The sequence below is a fragment of the Pseudophryne corroboree genome, chromosome 3 (assembly GCF_028390025.1).
Source record: "Pseudophryne corroboree isolate aPseCor3 chromosome 3, aPseCor3.hap2, whole genome shotgun sequence".
NCBI lineage: Eukaryota > Metazoa > Chordata > Amphibia > Anura > Myobatrachidae > Pseudophryne > Pseudophryne corroboree.
The window spans coordinates 739,728,730-739,754,637 of NC_086446.1; the positions used below are offsets into that span (position 1 = coordinate 739,728,730).

At 47.8% G+C, this 25,908-nt stretch overlaps 1 protein-coding gene across 1 annotated transcript in view; it reads right to left on the reverse strand.

Moving 5' to 3' along the window:
• The window catches only part of ABCC2 (ATP binding cassette subfamily C member 2), a 118,496-nt gene that overhangs the window by 62,880 nt on the left and 29,708 nt on the right, over positions 1 to 25,908 (reverse strand). The window contains exons 7-8 of the mRNA XM_063962257.1: positions 24,536 to 24,764; positions 22,915 to 23,090 (exon numbers count right to left, since the gene is read on the reverse strand). Of these exons, the coding sequence (XP_063818327.1) occupies positions 22,915 to 23,090; positions 24,536 to 24,764 (405 nt within the window). The remainder of the gene's footprint in view (positions 1 to 22,914; positions 23,091 to 24,535; positions 24,765 to 25,908) is intronic.

The following is a 25,908-nucleotide window of genomic DNA, read 5'->3' on the forward strand; positions in this document are numbered from 1 at the left end:
TTTTGAACTTGTCACTGACTTATTATGAATGCGCTGCAGGTGACGTATAAGGGAGGATGTTCCGAGGTGGTTAACGTCCTTACCCCTACTTATTACAGCTTGACAAAGGGAACACACGGCTTGACACCTGTTGTCCGCATTTCTGGTGAAATACCTCCACACCGAAGAGCTGATTTTTTTGGTATTTTCACCTGGCATGTCAACGGCCATATTCCTCCCACGGACAACAGGTGTCTCCCCGGGTGCCTGACTTAAACAAACCACCTCACCATCAGAATCCTCCTGGTCAATTTCCTCCCCAGCGCCAGCAACACCCATATCCTCCTCATCCTGGTGTACTTCAACACTGACATCTTCAATCTGACTATCAGGAACTGGACTGCGGGTGCTCCTTCCAGCACTTGCAGGGGGCGTGCAAATGGTGGAAGGCGCATGCTCTTCACGTCCAGTGTTGGGAAGGTCAGGCATCGCAACCGACACAATTGGACTCTCCTTGTGGATTTGGGATTTCAAAGAACGCACAGTTCTTTGCGGTGCTTTTGCCAGCTTGAGTCTTTTCAGTTTTCTAGCGAGAGGCTGAGTGCTTCCATCCTCATGTGAAGCTGAACCACTAGCCATGAACATAGGCCAGGGCCTCAGCCGTTCCTTGCCACTCCGTGTGGTAAATGGCATATTGGCAAGTTTACGCTTCTCCTCCGACAATTTTATTTTAGGTTTTGGAGTCCTTTTTTTACTGATATTTGGTGTTTTGGTTTTGACATGCTCTGTACTATGCCATTGGGCATCGGCCTTGGCAGACGACGTTGCTGGCATTTCATCGTCTCGGCCATGACTAGTGGCAGCAGCTTCAGCACGAGGTGGAAGTGGATCTTGATCTTTCCCTAATTTTGGAACCTCAACATTTTTGTTCTCCATATTTTAATAGGCACAACTAAAAGGCACCTCAGGTAAACAATGGAGATGGATGGATTGGATACTAGTATACAATTATGGACGGGCTGCCGAGTGCCGACACAGAGGTAGCCACAGCCGTGAACTACCGCACTGTACTGTGTCTGCTGCTAATATATAGACTGGTTGATAAAGAGATAGTATACTCGTAACTAGTATGTATGTATAAAGAAAGAAAAAAAAACACGGTTAGGTGGTATATACAATTATGGACGGGCTGCCGAGTGCCGACACAGAGGTAGCCACAGCCGTGAACTACCGCACTGTACTGTGTCTGCTGCTAATATATAGACTGGTTGATAAAGAGATAGTATACTCGTAACTAGTATGTATGTATAAAGAAAGAAAAAAAAACCACGGTTAGGTCACTGGTATATACAATTATGGACGGGCTGCCGAGTGCCGACACAGAGGTAGCCACAGCCGTGAACTACCGCACTGTACTGTGTCTGCTGCTAATATATAGACTGGTTGATAAAGAGATAGTATACTCGTAACTAGTATGTATGTATAAAGAAAGAAAAAAAAACCACGGTTAGGTGGTATATACAATTATGGACGGGCTGCCGAGTGCCGACACAGAGGTAGCCACAGCCGTGAACTACCGCACTGTACTGTGTCTGCTGCTAATATATAGACTGGTTGATAAAGAGATAGTATACTCGTAACTAGTATGTATGTATAAAGAAAGAAAAAAAAACCACGGTTAGGTCACTGGTATATACAATTATGGACGGGCTGCGGAGTGCCGACACAGAGGTAGCCACAGCCGTGAACTACCGCACTGTACTGTGTCTGCTGCTAATATATAGACTGGTTGATAAAGAGATAGTATACTCGTAACTAGTATGTATGTATAAAGAAAGAAAAAAAAACCACGGTTAGGTCACTGGTATATACAATTATGGACGGGCTGCCGAGTGCCGACACAGAGGTAGCCACAGCCGTGAACTACCGCACTGTACTGTGTCTGCTGCTAATATATAGACTGGTTGATAAAGAGATAGTATACTCGTAACTAGTATGTATGTATAAAGAAAGAAAAAAAAACCACGGTTAGGTCACTGGTATATACAATTATGGACGGGCTGCGGAGTGCCGACACAGAGGTAGCCACAGCCGTGAACTACCGCACTGTACTGTGTCTGCTGCTAATATATAGACTGGTTGATAAAGAGATAGTATACTCGTAACTAGTATGTATGTATAAAGAAAGGAAAAAAAACCACGGTTAGGTGGTATATACAATTATGGACGGGCTGCCGAGTGCCGACACAGAGGTAGCCACAGCCGTGAACTACCGCACTGTACTGTGTCTGCTGCTAATATATAGACTGGTTGATAAAGAGATAGTATACTCGTAACTAGTATGTATGTATAAAGAAAGAAAAAAAAACCACGGTTAGGTCACTGGTATATACAATTATGGACGGGCTGCCGAGTGCCGACACAGAGGTAGCCACAGCCGTGAACTACCGCACTGTACTGTGTCTGCTGCTAATATAGACTGGTTGATAAAGAGATAGTATACTACTAATATTATATACTGGTGGTCAGGTCACTGGTCACTAGTCACACTGGCAGTGGCACTCCTGCAGCAAAAGTGTGCACTGTTTAATTTTAATATAATATTATGTACTCCTGGCTCCTGCTATAACCTATAACTGGCACTGCAGTAGTGCTCCCCAGTCTCCCCCACAATTATAAGCTGTGTGAGCTGAGCAGTCAGACAGATATATAATATATATAGATGATGCAGCACACTGGCCTGAGCCTGAGCAGTGCACACAGATATGGTATGTATGTGACTGAGTCACTGTGTGCTGTGTATCGCTTTTTTCAGGCAGAGAACGGATTATAAATAAAAGTGGTGGTCACTGGTCACTATCAGCAAAACTCTGCACTGTACACTACTGAGTACTCCTAATGCTCCCCAAAATTAGTAAATCAAGTGTCTAAACGGAGAGGACGCCAGCCACGTCCTCTCCCTATCAATCTCAATGCACGTGTGAAAATGGCGGCGACGCGCGGCTCCTTATATAGAATCCGAGTCTCGCGATAGAATCCGAGCCTCGCGAGAATCCGACAGCGTCATGATGACGTTCGGGCGCGCTCGGGTTAACCGAGCAAGGCGGGAAGATCCGAGTCGCTCGGACTCGTGAAAAAAAACATGAAGTTCTGGCGGGTTCGGATTCAGAGAAAACGAACCCGCTCATCTCTAGCGCTCGCTAGGTTTTTTTTGCAGTCCTGCGTTCGCATAGTCTCTGCCCATAGGGGAGTGTATTTCAGCTGTGCAAGTGTGCGAACGCATGTGTAACAGAGCTGTACAAACAGAATTTATGCAGTCTATGAGTAGCCCAGGACTTACTCAGCCGCTGCGAACACATCAGCCTGTCCGGGACCGGAATTGACATCAGGAACCCTCCCTGCAAACGCTTGGACACGCCTGCGTTTTTCCAAACACTCCCAGAAAACGGTCAGTTGCCACCCACAAACGCCCTCATCCTGTCAATGTCCTTGCGAACGCCCGTGCGAATGGATCCTTCGCGCAAACCCATCGCTGAGCGGCGACCTGCTTTGTACCCGTGCATCACGCCTGCGCATTGTGGACCTGATCGCCCGCTGTATGAAAACGCAGCCCATCAATCAGGTCTGAATTAGGCCCATAGTCTCCTGCTCTTATACACTATGAGTAACTTAGCTGGCTATATAACGTACACTCCCCACTAGTGATAAAGGTTTATTATAACGGCTAGTCCATACAATGTCAATTATGTTTATCTGTTTTGCTAGTGACAGGTTACACAACAGGTGACATTTCCACAGGAGAGGAGTTTTAAGGTGTGAAACTAAAGTGGTAGGAGGCAAGGGTGTATCTACCTATTGGCCAGGTTGGCACTCGTCAGGGGCGCCAGTCAAGGAGTGGGCGCAGCCTGGCTGTGCCACCCGCGGCCAAAGGGTAGAAAAGCAATACTGTCAGACTGTATCTGGTGAGAGTCAGTTACTGCTGGAGCGGCGCCGGTGTCCGGCAGCACAGCACTTGTAATCAGACTCAAAATAGACTACAGCTCCCAGCAGCCCTTGTTTCTGGGAGCTCCCGACAGCAAGGGCTGCTGGGAACTGTAGTTTATTTTGAGTCTGATTACAAGTGCAGTGCTGCTGGATACTAGTCTGATCACTAGTGCAGTGCGGTGCTGACGGACATGCAAGCAGTAATAGACTCTCACCAGGTACACAGCAGTTGTTATACAGCACAGTGCTATAGATCTATTTGTTGTTGGAGATAATATAAAAGTGTCGGTGTTTGGGAGAAGGGACTGTAGTACCTGGAAAACTACACGATTTCCATGCATGTTAGATGTAAGTAAGTAGTAAGTAAGCGAAAACTTTAACTTGTTGAGTGTAATAAAGAAAATAAAATTCTTACCTATTTCAAGGCCAGGTTCAAGGAAATGTAAATCAGTTAATTGTATAATTGATCATTTTATCTTGGAAGTGATGGCACCCTGATATTTATTCTAACAGGAAGCACTTCTACCATCCAACTAATGGTGTTTGGTTAATGGCTGGGTCCATTTGAGGCTCATCTCACAGCATCTCATTAGCATTTCATTCGGGATGCAGTCAAGATGCCGGCATTTGGCATCCCGGTGGTCGGAAAGCTGACGCCAGCATCCCGAAACTGCTTGGACTGCTGATGCTGGCATCCCAACATAGCTAGCGATGCAGAATGTCAAATCCTGATAGAGTTGGTGCCAAAGTCTCCACTGGCCAGCCACGTGGGAGGGTTAGGGTTAGGCTGCGAGGGTGGGAGGGTTAGGCTGCGAGGGTGGGAGGGTTAGGGTTAGGCTGCGAGGGTGGGAGGGTTAGGCTGCAAGGGTGGGAGGGTTAGGGTTAGGCTGCAGGGAGGGAGATTAGGAAGTGTGGGTTAGGGTTAGGCACCACTGAAGAGGCTTTCGGGGGGGGGGGGGGGCGTGTTAAGGTCAGGCTGTGGGAAAGGTGGGTTAGGGGGGAGGGATGGTGTAACGTGAATACGAGACACTACTGTGCGGTGTAATGTGAATGAGGGACACTACTGTGTGGCATAATCTGAATTGGAAGTACTATTGTGTCCACACCCTTCCCCCACAAGACCATGCCCCATTTCCAATACTCATACCTTATTCCAAATGTGGGGGTGGGGGGGCGCCATCCCCTTATTTTGCCAGGGGTACGCGGACCACTAGATACACCCCTGGTAGGAGGGTGGACTTTTGATGTGACATTTAAACTTTTGCACAGTGTACCTGTCACCCAGACACACTGGGCCATCGAGTGTGCTGTATAAGTAAGGCCCAGTCACGGAAAACAATTTTTGGACCGAACCAATGTTCATGGCAATACAGCCTGTTAGGAACTAGACATGAGGCATGAAGTAACAAGGCTCTATATTGGTTCATACAACAATTTGCTCTACTGTGTGCAGATAACAGATCCACTTAAACACCAGAGAAGGTGCACAAGGCTTTGGGTATGGTTTGCCGGCAGCCGGGATCCTGGCGATCAGCATACCAAAGCCAGGATTACGGCCGCCAGGGGGGCAAGTGCAATGAAGCCCCTTGCGTGCTCACTGCGCTTGCCACACTGCAGGCTTGGTGGCTCGTTGTGCTCACCATAGGTTCTATTCCCACTCTATGGGTGTCGAGGACCCCCACTAGTGGGAATAGCCCCTGTTAACCGTCTGCCGGCATTGTCAGTGTTCAGGATCCCGGCGTCGGTATGCTGACCTAACCGCATCCCATGCACAAGTCCAAGGTCCAAATAAGTATGAATATAATTTCTAACAAACAGATATAGTATAAAAATAGGAATTTAATACCTACCGGTAATTCCTTTACGTGGAGTCTGTAGTGGATACTGGGGAATAGTATATTACGATGGGGTATAGATTGGGTCCACTGGAGCCTGGCACTTTAAGAAATGAATAGTGTGTGCTGGCTCCTCCCCTCTATGCCCCTCCTAGCAGACTCAGTCTAGGAAACTGTACCCGAGGAGAAGGACATACTTTGAGAGAAGGATATAACACATAAAGCGGTGAGGTAACGAAGCAACACACAACAATAAGATAGCAGAGCTAACCATAACAGAGGAAAGCAATGCTAACAATAAGAAGGGTAGCAACGCTAACCAAACATGGAACAGAGAAAGCAACGTTAACTATATAAGGATAGCAACGCTAACCAGACTTGGAATAGGGAAAGCAACAGCAAACCCAACCATAACTCGTACAACAAGGTAAGCAGGAAAACGAAGCATTGAGGCGGCCGCCCAGTATCCACTACGGACTACGAGAAAAGGAATTACCGGTAGGTATTAAATTCCTATTTTCTCTTACATCCTAGTGGATACTGGGGAATAGTATATTACCATGGGGATGTCCCAAAGCTCCCAGAATGGGTGGGAGAGTGCTGAGACCCCTACAAAACTGCCTGACCAAACTGAAGGTCTTCCTTGGCCAAGGTGTCAAACCTGTAGAACTTAACAAAGGTGTTCACACCAGACCAAGTTATTGCACGGCACAACTGTAATGCAGAGACGCCCCGGGCAGCTGCCCAGGAAGAACCCACCGACTTTGTGGAGTGGGCCTGAACAGAACTCGGCAGCGGCAGAGAATAAGCCTGTTGGATAGTCAATTTGAGCCAACGAGCAATGGACTGCTTGGAGACAGGATGACCCATTTTCTTAGCATCATAAAGACGAAAAGCAAGTCATACTTCCTGTGACAAGAAGTCCTTTTGATGTAAATCCTCAAAGCCCTCCCCACATCCAGGGACTTTGGAGCAACCAAAGTGTCGGTTAAGACAGGAATCACGATTGGTTGATTTACATGAAACGCTGATACCACTTTCGGCAAAAAATGTGGGCGAGTTCTGAGCTCCGCCCTATCCTCATGAAACACTAAGAATGGGCTCTTGCAGGATAAGGCCCCCAGTTCCAGCACTCGCCGAGACAAAGCCAAAGCCAGTAACATAACTGTCTTCCACGTCAGGTATTTAAAGTCAACCTTATGCAAGGGTTCGAACGAATCCGATTGGACAAAAGTCAACACCACATTGAGGTCCCACGGAGACATGGGAGGAACAAAGGGTGGCTGAATGTGCAAGACCCCCTTAAGAAAAGTCTGTACTTCAGGAAGTACTGTCAGTTGTTTCTTGAAGAAGATTGAGAGAGCCGAGATATGAACCTTGAGGGAGCCTAATTGTAGGCCCTTGTCTACTCCTGCTTGCAGGAACAGCAGAAACCAGCCCAGACGAAACTCCAGAGAAGAACATTGTCATCCCTCACACCAAGAAACATATTTCTTCCAAATACGGTGGTAATGTTTGGAGGTAGTCATCTTACGGGCCTGAACCATAGTGGAAACCACCTTGGATGGAAGACCCTTCCCGGTTAAAATTTCCCTCTCAACTTCCAGGCCGTCAAACGTAGCCGCTGTAAGTCTGGATAGACAAACGGTCCTTGTTGAAGAAGGTCCTTGAGAAGCGGCAGAGGCCAGGGTTCCTCCAACAACAGGGTCAGGAGGTCCGCATAGCAGGTCCGTCGAGGCCAATCTGGGGCACTGAGAATTGCCTGAACCCTTTTCTTTTTGAGTTTTTTGTGAACTCTTGGTATTAGAGTAATTGGAGGAAACAGGTAAACAAACTGGTAAGTCCAATGCGTCGTCAGAGCGTCCACCGCTTGCGGGTCCCAAAATCTGGAACAGTAATGACGGAGCTTCTTGTTGAGCCAAGAAGCCATCAGGTCTATCTGTGGACAGCCCCATCGGTGAACAAGTGGTTGAAATACCTGAGGGTGGAGGCCCCATTCCCCCGGATGGAGGTCGTGCCTGCTTAGGAAGTCCGCCTCCCAGTTGTCCACTCCTGGAATGTAAACAGCTGAGATGGCCCTTGCATTGGCTTCCACCCAGAGGAGTATACTTGACACCTCTTGCATTGCGGCCCTGCTTCTGGTTCCTCCCTGTCGGTTGATGTACGCTACTGCCGGGGTGTTTTCCGACTGCACCTGGATGGCCTGATTCTGAAGAAGGTATGAGGCCTGTATCAGAGCATTGTAAATAACCCTGAGTTCCAGGATGTTGATTGGAAGAGAAGACTCCTGAAAAGACCACGTCCCCTGGAACTGCGCTCCCTGAGTCACAGCCCCCCAACCCCGGAGGCTGGCGTCTGTTGTCAACAATGTCCATTACTGGGTGTTGAAACTCCAACCCTCCACCAGATGGGGAACTTGTAGCCACCATAGCAGGGAGATCCGTGCTTTCGGTGATAGGGTTATATGCTGATGCATGTGTAGGTGAGAGCCTGACCATTTGTCCAACAAATCCAGTTGAAATGGTCGCGCGTGGAACCTGCCATACTGTATCGCCTCGTAGGAGGCCACCATCTTTCCCAGCATGCGGATGCAAAGGGGAATTGAGACCTTGCATGTTTTAGCACCGACCAGACCATAGACTGAATATTCGAAGCCTCATCCATAGGAAGGTAAACCTTCTGAGACACGATCGTATCAAGAAATATCCCCAGGAACTGAATTCTCTAAGACAGTTCCAAGTGAGACTTCTGGAAATTGAGGATCCATCTGTGATTCGTAAGCACACGGTTAGTCAAGTCGATACTGTGCAGTAGTTGTTCCCTGGACATCGCCTTTATGGGGAGATCGTTCAGGTACGTAATTATTTGGACACCCCTCATGCGCAGTTGTAGCATAATTTCCGCCATGACCTTTGTGAACACCCTTTGGGCTGTGGAGAGACCGAAGGGTAAGGCCTGAAACTGGAAATGCTGGCCTAGAATCGCAAACCTGAGGAATGCCTGATGACGAGGCCAAATTGGATATGTAGGTATGCGTCTTTTATATCCAGGGACACCAGAAACTCCCCCTCCTCCAGATTCTCTATCACTGCTCTTAGAGATTCCATCTTGAATTTGAATACCCGAAGATACGGGTTCAGGTATTTGAGGTTCAAGATCGGTCTTACCGAGCCATCCGGCTTCAGAACCACAAAGAGACTTGAGTAAAACCAGCTGAGGAGGCACTGGAACAGTAACTCCTGTAGAAAGCAGCTTTTGCACTGCTTGCTGTAAGGAAACTCTGGCTTCCTGTGAAGCTGGTAAGCCTGACCTGAAGAATCTCAAAGGAGGGAGTTCCTGGAATTCCAGCCAGTATCCTTGGGATATGAGGTCCCTCACCCAAGGATCCCAGCAGGACTCTGCCCATATGTGGGCAAAGTGTTGAAGGTGAGCACCTACCTGAAAGTCACCTTGCTGCTGAGGCCAACCGTCACGCGGAGTGCTATGTGGAAGAGGATCCCGAGGCCTCGTCCTCCGGTCCAGCAGCTGCTGGTTTACGGGACTTACCATGAGTTCCCCTAGCAGCATTGGAAGCACCTCTAGCTTTGCCTCTGAATATGGCCACCCGAAAGGACTGCAGGGAGGGTCCCGGATAGGGACGCCTGGCAGGTGGCGGGGCAGACGGCAGATATGTAGATTTACCTGCAGTAGCCTGAGATATCCACTTGTTCAGTTCTTCCCCAAACAAGGGATCACCTGTAAAAGGAAGGTTTTCAATCCCTTTTTTTGAATCAGCATCTGCTGACCATTGACGTAGCCACAGGGCCGATACTGCCTTGGCAGTGGTACGACCATTAATGATACTAAGTTCCTTAATGGCCTCACTCATAAAGTTTGTGGCATCCTGGATGTGTTGTAGTGTAAGCAATCCTTTCAAAATGTCATCAGACCATTTTACCATGGCTCTAGAAATCCAGCCGCATACAATGGTAGGGTGTTGTGCTACACCCGCTGCAGAGTAAATTGATTTAAGAGTGGTTTCAATTTTGCAATCAGCTGGGTCTTTAAGAGAAACAGCCTCAGGAACAGGTAAAATAATCTTACGTGACAGTCTGTACACAGACGTATCTACTGCCGGCGGGGTTTCCCAGACTTTCCTATCCTCTACAGGAAAAGGAAAAGAATTTAACACCCATTTGGGGGTAATACATTTTTTGTCAGGATGTAGCCATGGTGCTTTGGCCGTTGAGGTGGATGAGGATAATTCCCTGTCCCCAAGTGCTGAGGCCCTCATCTATGCCATTAGAGAGGTGCTCCACATCCCTGATAAGGAGGATGAACAGGCAGAGGAATCGTATTTTAATGTGAAACCAAAATCCTCTGCAACCTTTCCGGTTTCTAAAGAATTGGATTCCCTGGCCGGGTTCCTCGTCCACCTCTACCTCTTCTTCATCAACCTCTGGTAGTTCAGAATCAGAATCAGACTGTAATAATTGAGGGAGAGTGTGTTTGTGAGAGACCAACAGGGGGGGCTGAAGTGCCTGTCTGTGGTCGGCAGCAGCTACCATAAGCATGTCCATAGTTTGTTTCAGGGCTTAGCTTTCCTGCTTAGCCATAGCTAACTCTGAATTAATACTGGAAACCATAGTTTTAAATGATTCCATTAGAGATGAGCGGGTTCGGTTCCTCTGAATCCGAACCCGCCCGAACTTCAGTTTTTTTTACACGGGGCCGAGCGACTCGGATCTTCCCGCCTTGCTCGGTTAACCCGAGCGCGCACGAACGTTATCATCACACTGTCGGATTCTCGCGAGGCTCGGATTCTATCGCGAGACTCGGATTCTATATAAGGAGCCGCGCGTCGCCGCCATTTTCACACGTGCATTGAGATTGATAGGGAGAGGACGTGGCTGGCGTCCTCTCCGTTTAGAAATTAAAATAGGAGAGTGAGAGTGAGACACGTTCATTACTATACTTACTGGAGCTTAGGAGGAGTTATTATATTATACTACTAGTGACTGATGACCAGTGACCTGACCACCAGTGCAGTTTTATAATTTATTAATATTTAAATAATAATCCGTTCTGTTCTTGTTCTCTGCCTGAAAAAAATGATACACAGCTTAATTGTGGGGGAGACTGGGGAGCAGTTATAGGTTATAGCAGGAGCCAGGAGTACATATTAAACAGTGCACACTTTTGCTGCCAGAGAGAGACTAGTGCCACTGCCAGTGTGACTGACCACTGTGACCAGTGACCTGACCACACTGACCACCAGTACTATAGTACTATATTTATTGATTGTCTGCCTGAAAAAGTACACTCGTCGTGGACTCGTGTGACTTGTGTGGTGTTTTTTTCTTCTTTAAAAAACTCATTCTGCTGACAGACAGTGTCCAGCAGGTCCGTCATTAATATCTGACTGTGCTCACACAGCTTAATTGTGGGGGAGACTGGGGAGCAGTTATAGGTTATAGCAGGAGCCAGGAGTACATATTAAACAGTGCACACTTTTGCTGCCAGAGAGAGACTAGTGCCACTGCCAGTGTGACTGACCACTGTGACCAGTGACCTGACCACACTGACCACCAGTACTATAGTACTATATTTATTGATTGTCTGCCTGAAAAAGTACACTCGTCGTGGACTCGTGTGACTTGTGTGGTGTTTTTTTCTTCTTTAAAAAACTCATTCTGCTAACAGACAGTGTCCAGCAGGTCCGTCATTAATATCTGACTGTGCTCACACAGCTTAATTGTGGGGGAGACTGGGGAGCAGTTATAGGTTATAGCAGGAGCCAGGAGTACATATTAAACAGTGCACACTTTTGCTGCCAGAGAGAGACTAGTGCCACTGCCAGTGTGACTGACCACTGTGACCAGTGACCTGACCACACTGACCACCAGTACTATAGTACTATATTTATTGATTGTCTGCCTGAAAAAGTACACTCGTCGTGGACTCGTGTGACTTGTGTGGTGTTTTTTTCTTCTTTAAAAAACTCATTCTGCTGACAGACAGTGTCCAGCAGGTCCGTCATTAATATCTGACTGTGCTCACACAGCTTAATTGTGGGGGAGACTGGGGAGCAGTTATAGGTTATAGCAGGAGCCAGGAGTACATATTAAACAGTGCACACTTTTGCTGCCAGAGAGAGACTAGTGCCACTGCCAGTGTGACTGACCACTGTGACCAGTGACCTGACCACACTGACCACCAGTACTATAGTACTATATTTATTGATTGTCTGCCTGAAAAAGTACACTCGTCGTGGACTCGTGTGACTTGTGTGGTGTTTTTTTCTTCTATAAAAAACTCATTCTGCTGACAGACAGTGTCCAGCAGGTCCGTCATTATATAATATTATATACCTGTCCGGCTGCAGTAGTGATATATTTTTTATATCATTATTTATCATCCAGTCTATACTAGCAGCAGACACAGTACGGTAGTTCACGGCTGTAGCTACCTCTGTGTCGGCACTCGGCAGTCCATCCATAATTGTATACCACCTACCCGTGGTTTTTTTTTTCTTTCTTCTTTATACATACTACATCTCATTATCAACCAGTCTATATTAGCAGCTAGTATCTAGCTAGTATTATTAGCTAGTACTATTATTATTAGCTAGTATTAGTACTAGTATTATTAGCTAGTACTAGTATCCATCCATCTCCATTGTTTACCTGAGGTGCCTTTTAGTTGTGCCTATTAAAATATGGAGAACAAAAATGTTGAGGTTCCAAAATTAGGGAAAGATCAAGATCCACTTCCACCTCGTGCTGAAGCTGCTGCCACTAGTCATGGCCGAGACGATGAAATGCCAGCAACGTCGTCTGCCAAGGCCGATGCCCAATGGCATAGTACAGAGCATGTCAAATCCAAAACACCAAATATCAGTAAAAAAAGGACTCCAAAACCTAAAATAAAATTGTCGTCGGAGAAGCGTAAACTTGCCAATATGCCATTTACCACACGGAGTGGCAAGGAACGGCTGAGGCCCTGGCCTATGTTCATGGCTAGTGGTTCAGCTTCACATGAGGATGGAAGCACTCAGCCTCCCGCTAGAAAAATGAAAAGACTCAAGCTGGCAAAAGCAGTAGCACCGCAAAGAACTGTGCGTTCTTCGAAATCCCAAATCCACAAGGAGAGTCCAATTGTGTCGGTTGCGATGCCTGACCTTCCCAACACTGGACGTGAAGAGCATGCGCCTTCCACCATTTGCACGCCCCCTGCAAGTGCTGGAAGGAGCACCCGCAGTCCAGTTCCTGATAGTCAGATTGAAGATGTCAGTGTTGAAGTACACCAGGATGAGGAGGATATGGGTGTTGCTGGCGCTGGGGAGGAAATTGACCAGGAGGATTCTGATGGTGAGGTGGTTTGTTTAAGTCAGGCACCCGGGGAGACACCTGTTGTCCGTGGGAGGAATATGGCCGTTGACATGCCTGGTAAAAATACCAAAAAAATCAGCTCTTCGGTGTGGAGGTATTTCAACAGAAATGCGGACAACAGGTGTCAAGCCGTGTGTTGCCTTTGTCAAGCTGTAATAAGTAGGGGTAAGGACGTTAACCACCTCGGAACATCCTCCCTTATACGTCACCTGCAGCGCATTCATAATAAGTCAGTGACAAGTTCAAAAACTTTGGGTGACAGCGGAAGCAGTCCACTGACCAGTAAATCCCTTCCTCTTGTAACCAAGCTCCCGCAAACCACCCCACCAACTCCCTCAGTGTCAATTTCCTCCTTCCCCAGGAATGCCAATAGTCCTGCAGGCCATGTCACTGGCAATTCTGACGATTCCTCTCCTGCCTGGGATTCCTCCGATGCATCCTTGCGTGTAACGCCTACTGCTGCTGGCGCTGCTGTTGTTGCTGCTGGGAGTCGATGGTAATCCCAGAGGGGAAGTCGTAAGCCCACTTGTACTACTTCCAGTAAGCAATTGACTGTTCAACAGTCCTTTGCGAGGAAGATGAAATATCACAGCAGTCATCCTACTGCAAAGCGGATAACTGAGGCCTTGGCATCCTGGGTGGTGAGAAACGTGGTTCCGGTATCCATCATTACTGCAGAGCCAACTAGAGACTTGTTGGAGGTACTGTGTCCCCGGTACCAAATACCATCTAGGTTCCATTTCTCTAGGCAGGCGATACCGAAAATGTACACAGACCTCAGAAAAAGAGTCACCAGTGTCCTAAAAAATGCAGCTGTACCCAATGTCCACTGAACCACGGACATGTGGACAAGTGGAGCAGGGCAGGGTCAGGACTATATGACTGTGACAGCCACTGGGTAGATGTATGGACTCCCGCCGCAAGAACAGCAGCAGCGGCACCAGTAGCAGGATCTCGCAAACGCCAACTCTTTCCTAGGCAGGCTACGCTTTGTATAACCGGTTTCCAGAATACGCACACAGCTGAAAACCTCTTACGGTAACTGAGGAAGATCATCGCGGAATGGCTTACCCCAATTGGACTCTCCTGTGGATTTGTGGCATCGGACAACGCCAGCAATATTGTGTGTGCATTAAATATGGGCAAATTCCAGCACGTCCCATGTTTTGCACATACCTTGAATTTGGTGGTGCAGAATTTTTTAAAAAACGACAGGGGCGTGCAAGAGATGCTGTCGGTGGCCAGAAGAATTGCGGGACACTTTCGGCGTACAGGCACCACGTACAGAAGACTGGAGCAACACCAAAAACGCCTGAACCTGCCCTGCCATCATCTGAAGCAAGAAGTGGTAACGAGGTGGAATTCAACCCTCTATATGCTTCAGAGGTTGGAGGAGCAGCAAAAGGCCATTCAAGCCTATACATCTGACCACGATATAGGAGGTGGAATGCACCTGTCTCAAGCGCAGTGGAGAATGATTTCAGCGTTGTGCAAGGTTCTGATGCCCTTTGAACTTGCCACACGTGAAGTCAGTTCAGACACTGCCAGCCTGAGTCAGGTCATTCCCCTCATCAGGCTTTTGCAGAAGAAGCTGGAGACATTGAAGGAGGAGCTAACACAGAGCGATTCCGCTAGGCATGTGGGACTTGTGGATGGAGCCCTTAATTCGCTTAACCAGGATTCACGGGTGGTCAATCTGTTGAAATCAGAGCACTACATTTTGGCCACCGTGCTCGATCCTAGATTTAAAACCTACCTTGGATCTCTCTTTCCGGCAGACACAAGTCTGCTGGGGTTGAAAGACCTGCTGGTGAGAAAATTGTCAAGTCAAGCGGAACGCGACCTGTCAACATCTCCTCCTTCACATTCTCCCGCAACTGGGGGTGCGAGGAAAAGGCTCAGAATTCCGAGCCCACCCGCTGGCGGTGATGCAGGGCAGTCTGGAGCGACTGCTGATGCTGACATCTGGTCCGGACTGAAGGACCTGACAACAATTACGGACATGTCGTCTACTGTCACTGCATATGATTCTCTCACCATTGAAAGAATGGTGGAGGATTATATGAGTGACCGCATCCAAGTAGGCACGTCACACAGTCCGTACTTATACTGGCAGGAAAAAGAGGCAATTTGGAGGCCCTTGCACAAACTGGCTTTATTCTACCTAAGTTGCCCTCCCACAAGTGTGTACTCCGAAAGAGTGTTTAGTGCCGCCGCTCACCTTGTCAGCAATCGGCGTACGAGGTTACATCCAGAAAATGTGGAGAAGATGATGTTCATTAAAATGAATTATAATCAATTCCTCCGCGGAGACATTGACCAGCAGCAATTGCCTCCACAAAGTACACAGGGAGCTGAGATGGTGGATTCCAGTGGGGACGAATTGATAATCTGTGAGGAGGGGGATGTACACGGTGATATATCGGAGGATGATGATGAGGTGGACATCTTGCCTCTGTAGAGCCAGTTTGTGCAAGGAGAGATTAATTGCTTCTTTTTTGGTGGGGGTCCAAACCAACCCGTCATATCAGTCACAGTCGTGTGGCAGACCCTGTCACTGAAATGATGGGTTGGTTAAAGTGTGCATGTCCTGTTTATACAACATAAGGGTGGGTGGGAGGGCCCAAGGACAATTCCATCTTGCACCTCTTTTTTCTTTAATTTTTCTTTGCGTCATGTGCTGTTTGGGGAGGGTTTTTTGGAAGGGACATCCTGCGTGACACTGCAGTGCCACTCCTAGATGGGCCCGGTGTTTGTGTCGGCCACTAGGGTCGCTTATCTTACTCACACAGCTACCTCATTGCGCCTCTTTTTTTCTTTGCGTCATGTGCTGTTTGGGGAGGGTTTTTTGGAAGGGACATCCTGCGTGACACTGCAGTGCCACTCCTAGATGGGCCCGGTGTTTGTGTCGGCCACTAGGGTCGCTTATCTTACTCACACAGTCAGCTACCTCATTGCGCCTCTTTTTTTCTTTGCGTCATGTGCTGTTTGGGGAGGGTTTTTTGGAAGGGACATCCTGCGTGACACTGCAGTGCCACTCCTAGATGGGCCCGGTGTTTGTGTCGGCCACTAGGGTCGCCCAGCTTAGTCATCCAGCGACCTAGGTGCAAATTTTAGGACTAAAAATAATATTGTGAGGTGTGAGGTATTCAGAATAGACTGAAAATGAGTGTAAATTATGGTTTTTGAGGTTAATAATACTTTGGGATCAAAATGACCCCCAAATTCTATGATTTAAGCTGTTTTTTAGTGTTTTTAAAAAAAAAACACCCGAATCCAAAACACACCCGAATCCGACAAAAAAAATTCGGTGAGGTTTTGCCAAAACGCGTTCGAACCCAAAACACGGCCGCGGAACCGAACCCAAAACCAAAACACAAAACCCGAAAAATTTCCGGCGCTCATCTCTAGATTCCATCCACTCAGGTTCCTGTACAGCTTGTGAAGGAATTGAGCATTGGATGGATACACATGAGTGAGCCCTGTGAGGAAGGTGTAAACCTAGCCTTGCATAAAGTACACACAATTTGTAGACATGATGAGCAGAAACACACACAGTTAGTAATATAACACAGTGTAGTATTAGTGAGCTACTGTATGCACACTTACCCCAGCTGACCCTGAATGGAGTGACACAGAGCAGAATGGAACCAGCACAAACTGAGCAGCGCCCGGCTGGGTGTCTCCTATGTGTAAACAGGGCAGGATCTAGACTTCGTGGCGCCCCGAGTGAAAAAATAGGGGCGTGGCTTCATGGAGAAGGGGCGTGGTCAGTAATGCCCCCTGTAGAGTTGTGCCCCCTAGTTGCGCCGTGCCCCCAGTACTGTGCCCCCTGTAGAGTTGTGCCCCTTAGTTACGACGCTTAAAAAATAAAAATAAATTAATACTTACTATCCCCGCTCCTGCTTCCCGACTGCTGCTGCCCTCCGTCTCCGGCCGCCGGCGGCGCTCCTCTGATCTATGGGAGAGACGTTAGGATGTCTCTCCCATAGCACCGCGTAAACACTAGAGGTCAAATTTGACCCCTAGTGTCTATGTGCCGCTCCCACAATGCAGTGCGTGATGACTTCCACCGCACAGCACCGCATCTACCGAGCACCAGGGGGCACCAGTAGCGGATCTTACCACGGCGGCGGCGCTCTCCGGGCAGCGGCGGCGCCCTCCAGAAGGAGGCGGCGCCCTGGGCAAAAATCCTGCATGCCCGTAGCAAGATCCACTACTGTGTGTAAATATTCCCACAGCGGTATAACCGCTGATATTGCGCTCCCATCTTCACAATAACCCCCTGGAACCAGTTAGAGTGGTGATTCAGTGGGTACTGTGGAGGCTCAGTCTCAGGCCTGTTATCAGCAGCAGCAGGAAATGGCGCCGTTTTGCCTCTGGTCCTGCTCTCCGGGAAGCCTCACCCCCCCCCCCCCCCCCCCTTAATGACGCGCGGTCCCTGTAGATTTTTATACTGGCTTTCTCCATTTACATTGTAAAGCAAGAGCCCGCAGCCCCCGTTACTATATTGCCAGTCTGGGTACCAGGAGGGCACCACGGCCCGTAGCCGGGTGATCACCGTCCCTTCATGCCGCCATCTTGCACCGGGGACCTGCTAACCCGGTCCCCAGTGTAACACTCACTGCACTGCATCCGTCTTCGGCATGGCTCCCTCTGGGAGTGTGAGAAACATCACCTCAGGAGCTCAGTGTCCTGTCAGCTGGGATTACGAACCATTAACTCTGAGGAGGTTGGTTCGGTCCCCCCCTTAAGTCCCACGACGCAGGAAGACTGGATGCCAAGCAGTGTGCCTGAAAATAATGAACTAAAAGACATTTCTGAAGAAAACTCTCTGGAGAGCAACAGAATGCACCCGGCTCCTTGGGCACATTTTCTAAACTGAGTCTGCTAGGAGGGGCAGAGGGGAGGAGCCAGCACACACTATTCATTTCTTAAGGTGCCAAGATCCAGTGGACCCAATATATACCACATGGTAATATACTATTCCCCAGTATCCACTAGGACGTAAGAGAAATATACTGTGCTTGGTACATGATAAACTATAGACACGCTCTTTGAATATTTCTTCAAAAAAGGTAACAATAACAGGATGCAGTCAGGATACCGCCAGCCGGAATCCTGACACTGGTCAGAATGCCGACACTGGAACAATCGACTGCTGGCATCCCGAACGTAAGTATGTCAGGGACTCAGGGCTCCTTAGGGTCAGGACACTGGGGTAGAAGGGGGGTGGGTGGGTTGTAGGCTGGGTTTGGTTTAGGCTGCAGGGTGCGGTAAGGTTAGGCTGCAGGTTTTGGGGGGGGAGGTTAGGTTTAGACTGCGGGGAGGGGGGTTAGGTACCACCGGGGAGGGGTTATGGCTGCTGGGGAGGGGGGGCAGTAAGGGTCAGGCTGCGGGAAGGGAGGGTTAGCCTACTTACCTTCCAGGTGTTAAGATCCTGCGCAAAATATCAAACCTTCTAATGAGAAGAAGAGGAGAGTTGTTGCTGGTAGCAACCAATCAGATTCTAGCTATCATTTAATAGAATGTACTTGAAAAATGACAGCTAGAATCTTATTGGCTGTTTTGAGCAACATCTCCTTTTGTCCTCTTTAGACTTTTAATACATCTCCCTCAAAGTAATCAGTTCCATCCAGTTAGGTAAGCCTGAGGGGGTCATTCCGAGTTGATCGCACGCTGCAACTTTTTGCAGCCCGTGCGATCAACTAGACGCCGCCTATGGGGGAGTGTTTTATTGCATAGCAAGGCTGCGATCGCTTGTGCAGCTCTGCTATGCAAAAAAGTTTTGTGCAGAACTAGACCAGGGTAAGAGTTACTTACCCTGTACGATGAATCCAGCATTGAAGGTCCCAGAATTGACGTCAGACAACCGCCCTCCAAACGCCTGGACACACCTGCGTTCTCTGCACCACTCCCACGCCTGTCAATCTTCTTGCGGTCGCCGCTGCGACCGCTTTCTTCGCTAGCGACGTCGCTTCCCGGAGAGCAACGACGCACGTGCACAGACATTGGGGCTAATTCAGACCTGGGGGTTTATTTACTAACATTCGTGTTTTGACCGTTTTGAAGGGTGTTTGAACTCGGATGGTATCGGGTGCATTTTACTGCAACTTTTTGAATCCTGATACGGTCATTCACTAAGCTGCCGAGTTTTGCACAATCGTTTTTTCCGATGTCGATGTGATTCGTAATATCAGGCAGTGTTTTACGGGACTGATGAGTAAAACACTGCCTGAAAAAACACAAGGAAACCCGGCCGGATCTGTGAGATCCGTGCAGGGCTACATTGTGTACCTTAAAAAGTTCATTAAAGTCTTTAAAATTCTGAAAAAAATTGCGTGGGGTCCCCCCTCCTAAGCATAACCAGCCTCGGGCTCTTTGAGCCGGTCCTGGTTGAAAAAATATGGGGGGGAAAATGACAGGGGTTCCCCCATATTTAATCAACCAGCACCGGGCTCTGCGCCTGGTCCTGGTTCCAAAAATACGGGGGACAAAAAGCGTAGGGGCCCCCACGTATTTCTGAAACCAGCACCAGGCTCCACTAGCTGGGGAGATAATGCCACAGCCGGGAGACACTTTGATATCGGTCCCTGCGGCCGTGCCATTAAAACCCCAACTAGTCACCCCTGGCCGGGGTACCCTGGAGGAGTGTGGACCCCTTCAATCAAGGGGTCCCCCCCCTCCAGCCACCCAAGGGCCAGGGGTGAAGCCCGAGGCTGTCCCCCCCATCCAAGGGCGGCGGATGGGGGGCTGATAGCCAAGTGTGAAAGTGTGAATATTGTTTTTTGTAGCAGTACTACAAGTCCCAGCAAGCCTCCCCCGCAAGCTGGTACTTGGAGAACCACAAGTACCAGCATGCGGTGGAAAACCGGGCCCGCTGGTACCTGTAGTACTACTACTAAAAAAATACCCCAATAAAAACAGGACACACACACCTTGAAAGTATAAGTTTATTACATACATGCACACCTACATACATACATACATACATACTTACCTATGTTCACACGAGGGTCGGTCCTCTTCTCCATGTAGAATCTATGGGGTACCTGTGGGAAAAATTATACTCACATAATCCAGTGTAGATCGGTCCTCTTCTGTTCTTTGTAAAATCCACGTACTTTGCAAAATAGAAAAACGGACACCCGACCATGCACTGAAAGGGGCCCCATGTTTTCACATGGGACCCCTTTCCCCGAATGCCAGGACCCCCCCCTGACTCCTGTCTAAGGGGGTTCCTTCATCCAATCAGGGAGCGCCACGTCGTGGCACCCTCCTGATTGGCTGTGTGCTCCTCTAGTGTCTGTGAGGTAGCACACGGCAGTGATACAATGTAGCGCCTATGCGCTCCATTGTAGCCAATGGTGGGAACTTTGCGGTCAGCGGTGAGGTTACTTTCGGTGAACCGCTGACCGCGGCTGGAGGGGGGGACCCCTTGATTGAAGGGGTCCCCACTCCTCCAGGGTACCCCGGCCAGGGGTGACTAGTTGGGGTTTTAATGGCACGGCCGCAGGGACCGATATCAAAGTGTCTCCCGGCTGTGGCATTATCTCCCCAGCTAGTGGAGCCTGGTGCTGGTTTCAGAAATACGGGGGACCCCTACGCTTTTTGTCCCCCGTATTTTTGGAACCAGGACCAGGCGCAGAGCCCGGTGCTGGTTGATTAAATATGGGGGAACCCCTGTCATTTTCCCCCCCATATTTTTTCAACCAGGACCAGCTCAAAGAGCCCGAGGCTGGTTATGCTTAGGAGGGGGGACCCCACGCAATTTTTTTTCCTGATTTTACACTAAACAGACCCTTTCCCATAGATAACCATGCACAGATCTCACTGATCCGTGCATGGTTATCCAAACTTGACTGGAAAAAGCAGGTCTATTTTTTTGCTGCTTTTTTTAACGATTCAAAAAAAAAATCAGACCCGCACTTGAGCACTCAGAAACTAACACCCAAATACGAATGAATAGTGAATGCCCGTATTCTATGAAATAACAGCCGCGTTTGACCGATGGTCTATTCATTCGTATTTCGGAAGGCTGTCATTCAAACCATTACGAATAGACCAGACACTGCCGAGATTGGTGCTTAGTGAATTCCCGGATTGGGACTTAGAAAAAAACACACAAATCGGACAAACTCGAATTTTTAGTAAATACTGGCCCTGATCGCTAGGCTGCGTTTTCATACAGCCTGTGATCAGGTCTGAACTGCGTACGCACCACACTAAGCAGGCGCGAAGGTCCACAGTGATGGGGATCGGCGGGCAGCGATGGGATGGTGCAAAAAATGTAATCTCACTGGCGAACGCAAGGTGACTGACAGGAACAGGGCATTTGTGGGTGGCAACTGACCGTTTTCAGGGAGTGGTTGGAAAAACGCAGGCGTATTCAAGTGTTTGCAGGGAGGGTTCCTGACGTCAATTCCGGTCCCTGACAGGCTGATGTGATCGCAGCGGCTGAGTAAGTCCTGGGCTACTCAGAGACTGCACATGCGTTTGCACACTTGCAAAGCTAAAATACACTCCCCTATGGGTGGCGACTATGCGAACGCAGGACTGCAAAAAAGCCTAGCGAGCGATCAGGTCTGAATTAGGCAATGGAACTAAGGGGGCAATTCAGCATGACACGCAATGTTGGTGAAATCGCTATGGAGTGGTTTCAACACATCAGCGAATGCGCGTACGCATGTATGCACATGTGCGAGGTCTTAAACTGCGTTCTCTTCAGAACTCAGTCTAAGACTAGAAGGGGGCAGGAACGAGTAGTCAACGCTGTGTTCTGTGGGTGTCGATAATCCCTTTGAGGAGCGCGTTCCGGACAACGGAGGTGTGTCCAGACAATTGCTGGGGAAGGTCGATGCAGCTGCGTGACGTCAATCAAAAAGATGGCAGGTAGCCATCTGCCTTCGCAGCTAGGTTGGGGAGGCAGAGGGCTACCCTTAACATGCGACCGGTTGCATTTTTTTTTGGGGGGGGGGTGTAGGTAGGGCCCAGCATGCAGGGCGGACTTGCCCTGTGCGGGACGTCCCCCTGCATGCTAGAGCTTTAGTTGTAGCTGTGCGATTTTTCGCACAACTACAACTCATGCTGAATTAGGCCCTACACGTATGCTTAGTTTCATAGCCGCCATCGTCACCAGCCCTATACATGGTGGAACAAAACCACGTAAAACCAGATGGATCACAACATATGTACATCTCAGCATTACCGCAGCTACACCCCCATCCCCCGCCAAACGTAGAATACGATCCTGAATAGCCATACTTGCGTATGATTGGCTCCAACACATGCACAATGTGAAAACACACATGATATATATATTAACAAAGCTGCCGTTTAATGGCCGGTTCAACCTCAAAATATAAAGCGGCACTAATATTAATTGCAAAGCCGGTGTGTATTACACTTATTATTAGTTCCAATGTACATTCTTAGGTCAAACCTGGTGAGAAGCGTCAACAAAAATATACCGCTTAGACGTTTGCATTGAATATTATAATTCACTCCATTGGTCTGCCCCAAAAATCCTGCTGTCCTATGGAGATGCCTACTTTCCCCTCCTGCACAGATTATCTGTCCACGGATATTTAACCTTTAAATTCCCACTACTTTATATAACCACAATCAGATTATATATATAGCATCAGACCCTTTAGCTGTAAATTACATTTACGGTTTTACTGCTGAAATTATTGGCTGATGTAAAAGCATTACAAGAAAAAACAAAAACAAAATCAAAGTCTTACTTCAAGATCTGTGGGTTGACGAACACCAGCACATCATGGATGAGCTTAAAGAACGCGGACTTGAGTAGTATATTGGAGAAGATTTTAATCAGGGTCTTGAATAGCCAGGACTTGGGGAAATCTTTACTGGTTCCTGCTATAGATTCTTTTTTCTTTTTACCCTTTTCCTTTTCTTCCTAAAAAGGAGCAAACATTGGACTGTAAATAATGTGGTACCAGGAATTAGTCTTACACATTACTGCCACCCTATGGCATAATGCATACCCACCAACATACCCAGGCAAAATCAGGACAAAATAAACCCAATACCCATTCTGCAAAGACTATGCCCCAATTAATACAAACGAGCCCTACGTTACCCAGCCACACCCACTTTCTGACAAAAGGCCTGCTCCTCTCCATATCAATCTTCAGGAGAATGCAGCCTGAAGTTCTGGTGAACATTATTGGCAACTTTGTAAAACACCCAATAGCTGAAAGCTGACCTAGAACAATCTGTAGTAATGGTATCAACTTGTAACATATATGCCAAGCACAAAATGAAGCTTTTAAGAAGAACATCCTGCCTATGGTTAAACATGGTAGAGGAGCAATAATGTTGTGGGGCTGCTTTGCTACCTCAGATACTGGAGGCCTTCATGGTATTGAAAGAGTCATGAAATCAGAGGAAACCAACCAAGTCACATGCGCTACCCAGTCTAGATTTGGGATGAAAATCATGGATACTCCAGTACGATAAAGACCTAAAACACATATCCAAAAGCACAAAAGGAATGGTTGAAAAAAAAGGAAAAAGATGTTTTAAACTGGCGATCAATGAGTTCTGGTCCAAATCCAATTGGAAATCTTTGGACCATAACTTTGGATGGCTGTGGTATAGATGAAGACCAGTAAATAGACAGTCATTAGGTGGACCCCATATGGTCAACGTGCTTTAGGTCAACAGGGTCAAAAGGTCGACAGGGTCAAAAGGTCAATGTGGAAAAGGTAGACAGTGCATAAGGTCGACAGGTATAAAAGGTCGCCAGAGTTTTAAGGTCGACATGGAAATGGTCGACACTTTTCTTTTTTGGGAGTTGTTATTTTGTATTCTTAACAATATGTAACCCCAATTAGTGGAAAGGTGGACCCTCGCGGGCTGACTTCGCTCGCCACGCTACGGGCAAGGTGGCTCGCTGCGCTCGCCAAAGGTTAATATTCCTAGTTGTAGTCCACGTGGATAGTAAATAAGACAAAGTTGGATAAACATGAATGAAAACAAAAAACATGTGTTGACCATATATGTGTCACCCATTGTCATGTCAACCTTTTGAACCTGTCAGCCTTAAGCACTGTCTACCTTTTACCTATCGGTCTTTTGTACCTGTCGAGCCAATGCATGTCGGCCATTTGTTGTCGACCTATTGACTGCTGACCTAGTTACTGTTGGCCTATACATAGGAACCCCTTTGGCCTTCCTAATAAAATAACCTGATGATATGAAGTTGTTATATGAATATTGTACAGGTTGTACTTAAAATTCAAGGGTGCCAATAATGTTGGCTAGAACGATATGAGTTCACTGGGAGCCGGTGACATCACTAAGGAACAAAATGGCTGCCGTATGAGGAAAGACACTCACCCCCACCAGCATATCCCGGCTCTGGGCCTTGCTCAGTCCGTTCATTTCAATAGTGTTGTGCTTCTGTTTCCACTTATTCCGCCGTTTCGCCAGCTCCTTCTTTGCTTTGGTTACTTCTTTCTTCATTTGTTTCTCAAACGCTTCATATGTGAATTTAGTTTTATCCTCTTTATTTAATTCCCAGAGGTCTTCCATGACTAAAGGGTGCTTGTACCCTTTCCAGACAAGGCTGCAAAATAACAGTGTTCAAGCATCTGTCAAATATACCAACACAGCCTGATATTATATTACACAGGATTGCGATTTATAATATTAGCAAAGCTTGGAGACAGATAGAGTAGAGAGCGAAAGATAAAGCACCAATCAATCTGCTCCTATCTGTCATTTTTCAAACACAGCAGTTAGTGGTGATTGGTTGGTACTCTATCTCTGTCCACCTTATCTCTCTCCAAGCTTTGAAGCTTTCTTCACCTCTTCCATAAGATCTCCAGGATCAGGCGTACCACCTCTCCGGCTGGGAACATCAAGTCTGCCCTTGGGCCTAACCCTCAAGAAGAGAAGGGAACTGTGGGGGGAGAGCACCAGGACTAGGCCCAGCAGGGATATCTCCATTGGTCCTGAGTGTGCTCCCCACATGCTCATACCCACCGGTACTATGATCTTAGCAAAATAATGTTATCCCAATTTTCCTTCTGCCACTGGTTACCTGCAATTGTTTTTTTCTTCCTCCTGTTGTTTTTTTTTTTTCTTCCTCTCTTCTACCCCAATGTGTCCTTTTCCTGTAATGTTTAGCTCCACTGATTGCACACCCTGCCATTGCGCCATACATACCGGGTACATCATACTACTACACAAGTGTCAGTTTTCCCATATATGCACTGGGCCCTTGTATGGCTCACCTCCCACAGTGTAACCTTCAAAGCGCACCCAACATGGCTGCCTCATCTGGTACGCTTGTGGATTGGATGAAAAATACATAGATCTGGGGTTTTGTTAGAACCCTACTCTAAACTTTAGGACTCTGAAATCACCCCCATTTTGTGTCATCTCTTCTAGGGGTAGACTATTCCACCCTGGGTAATCCTACGCAGTGTGCCCAAGATGGCTGCCGCACCTGGTACCTTGTGAGGGTGGAATACACAACCCTTGGAAGTTATTATCCAAAATGCCTACACCAATCCTGCATTATGCTTTCTGTGTGCTTAAGGTTTTCTTTTATGTCTGTGTGGCTGATCTATTGCTGTATTACTTAAATCCTCTGTATTATGGCCCTCATTCCGAGTTGTTCGCTCGCAAGCTGCTTTTAGCAGCATTGCACACGCTAAGCCGCCGCCTACTGGGAGTGAATCTTAGCTTAGCAAAATTGCGAACGA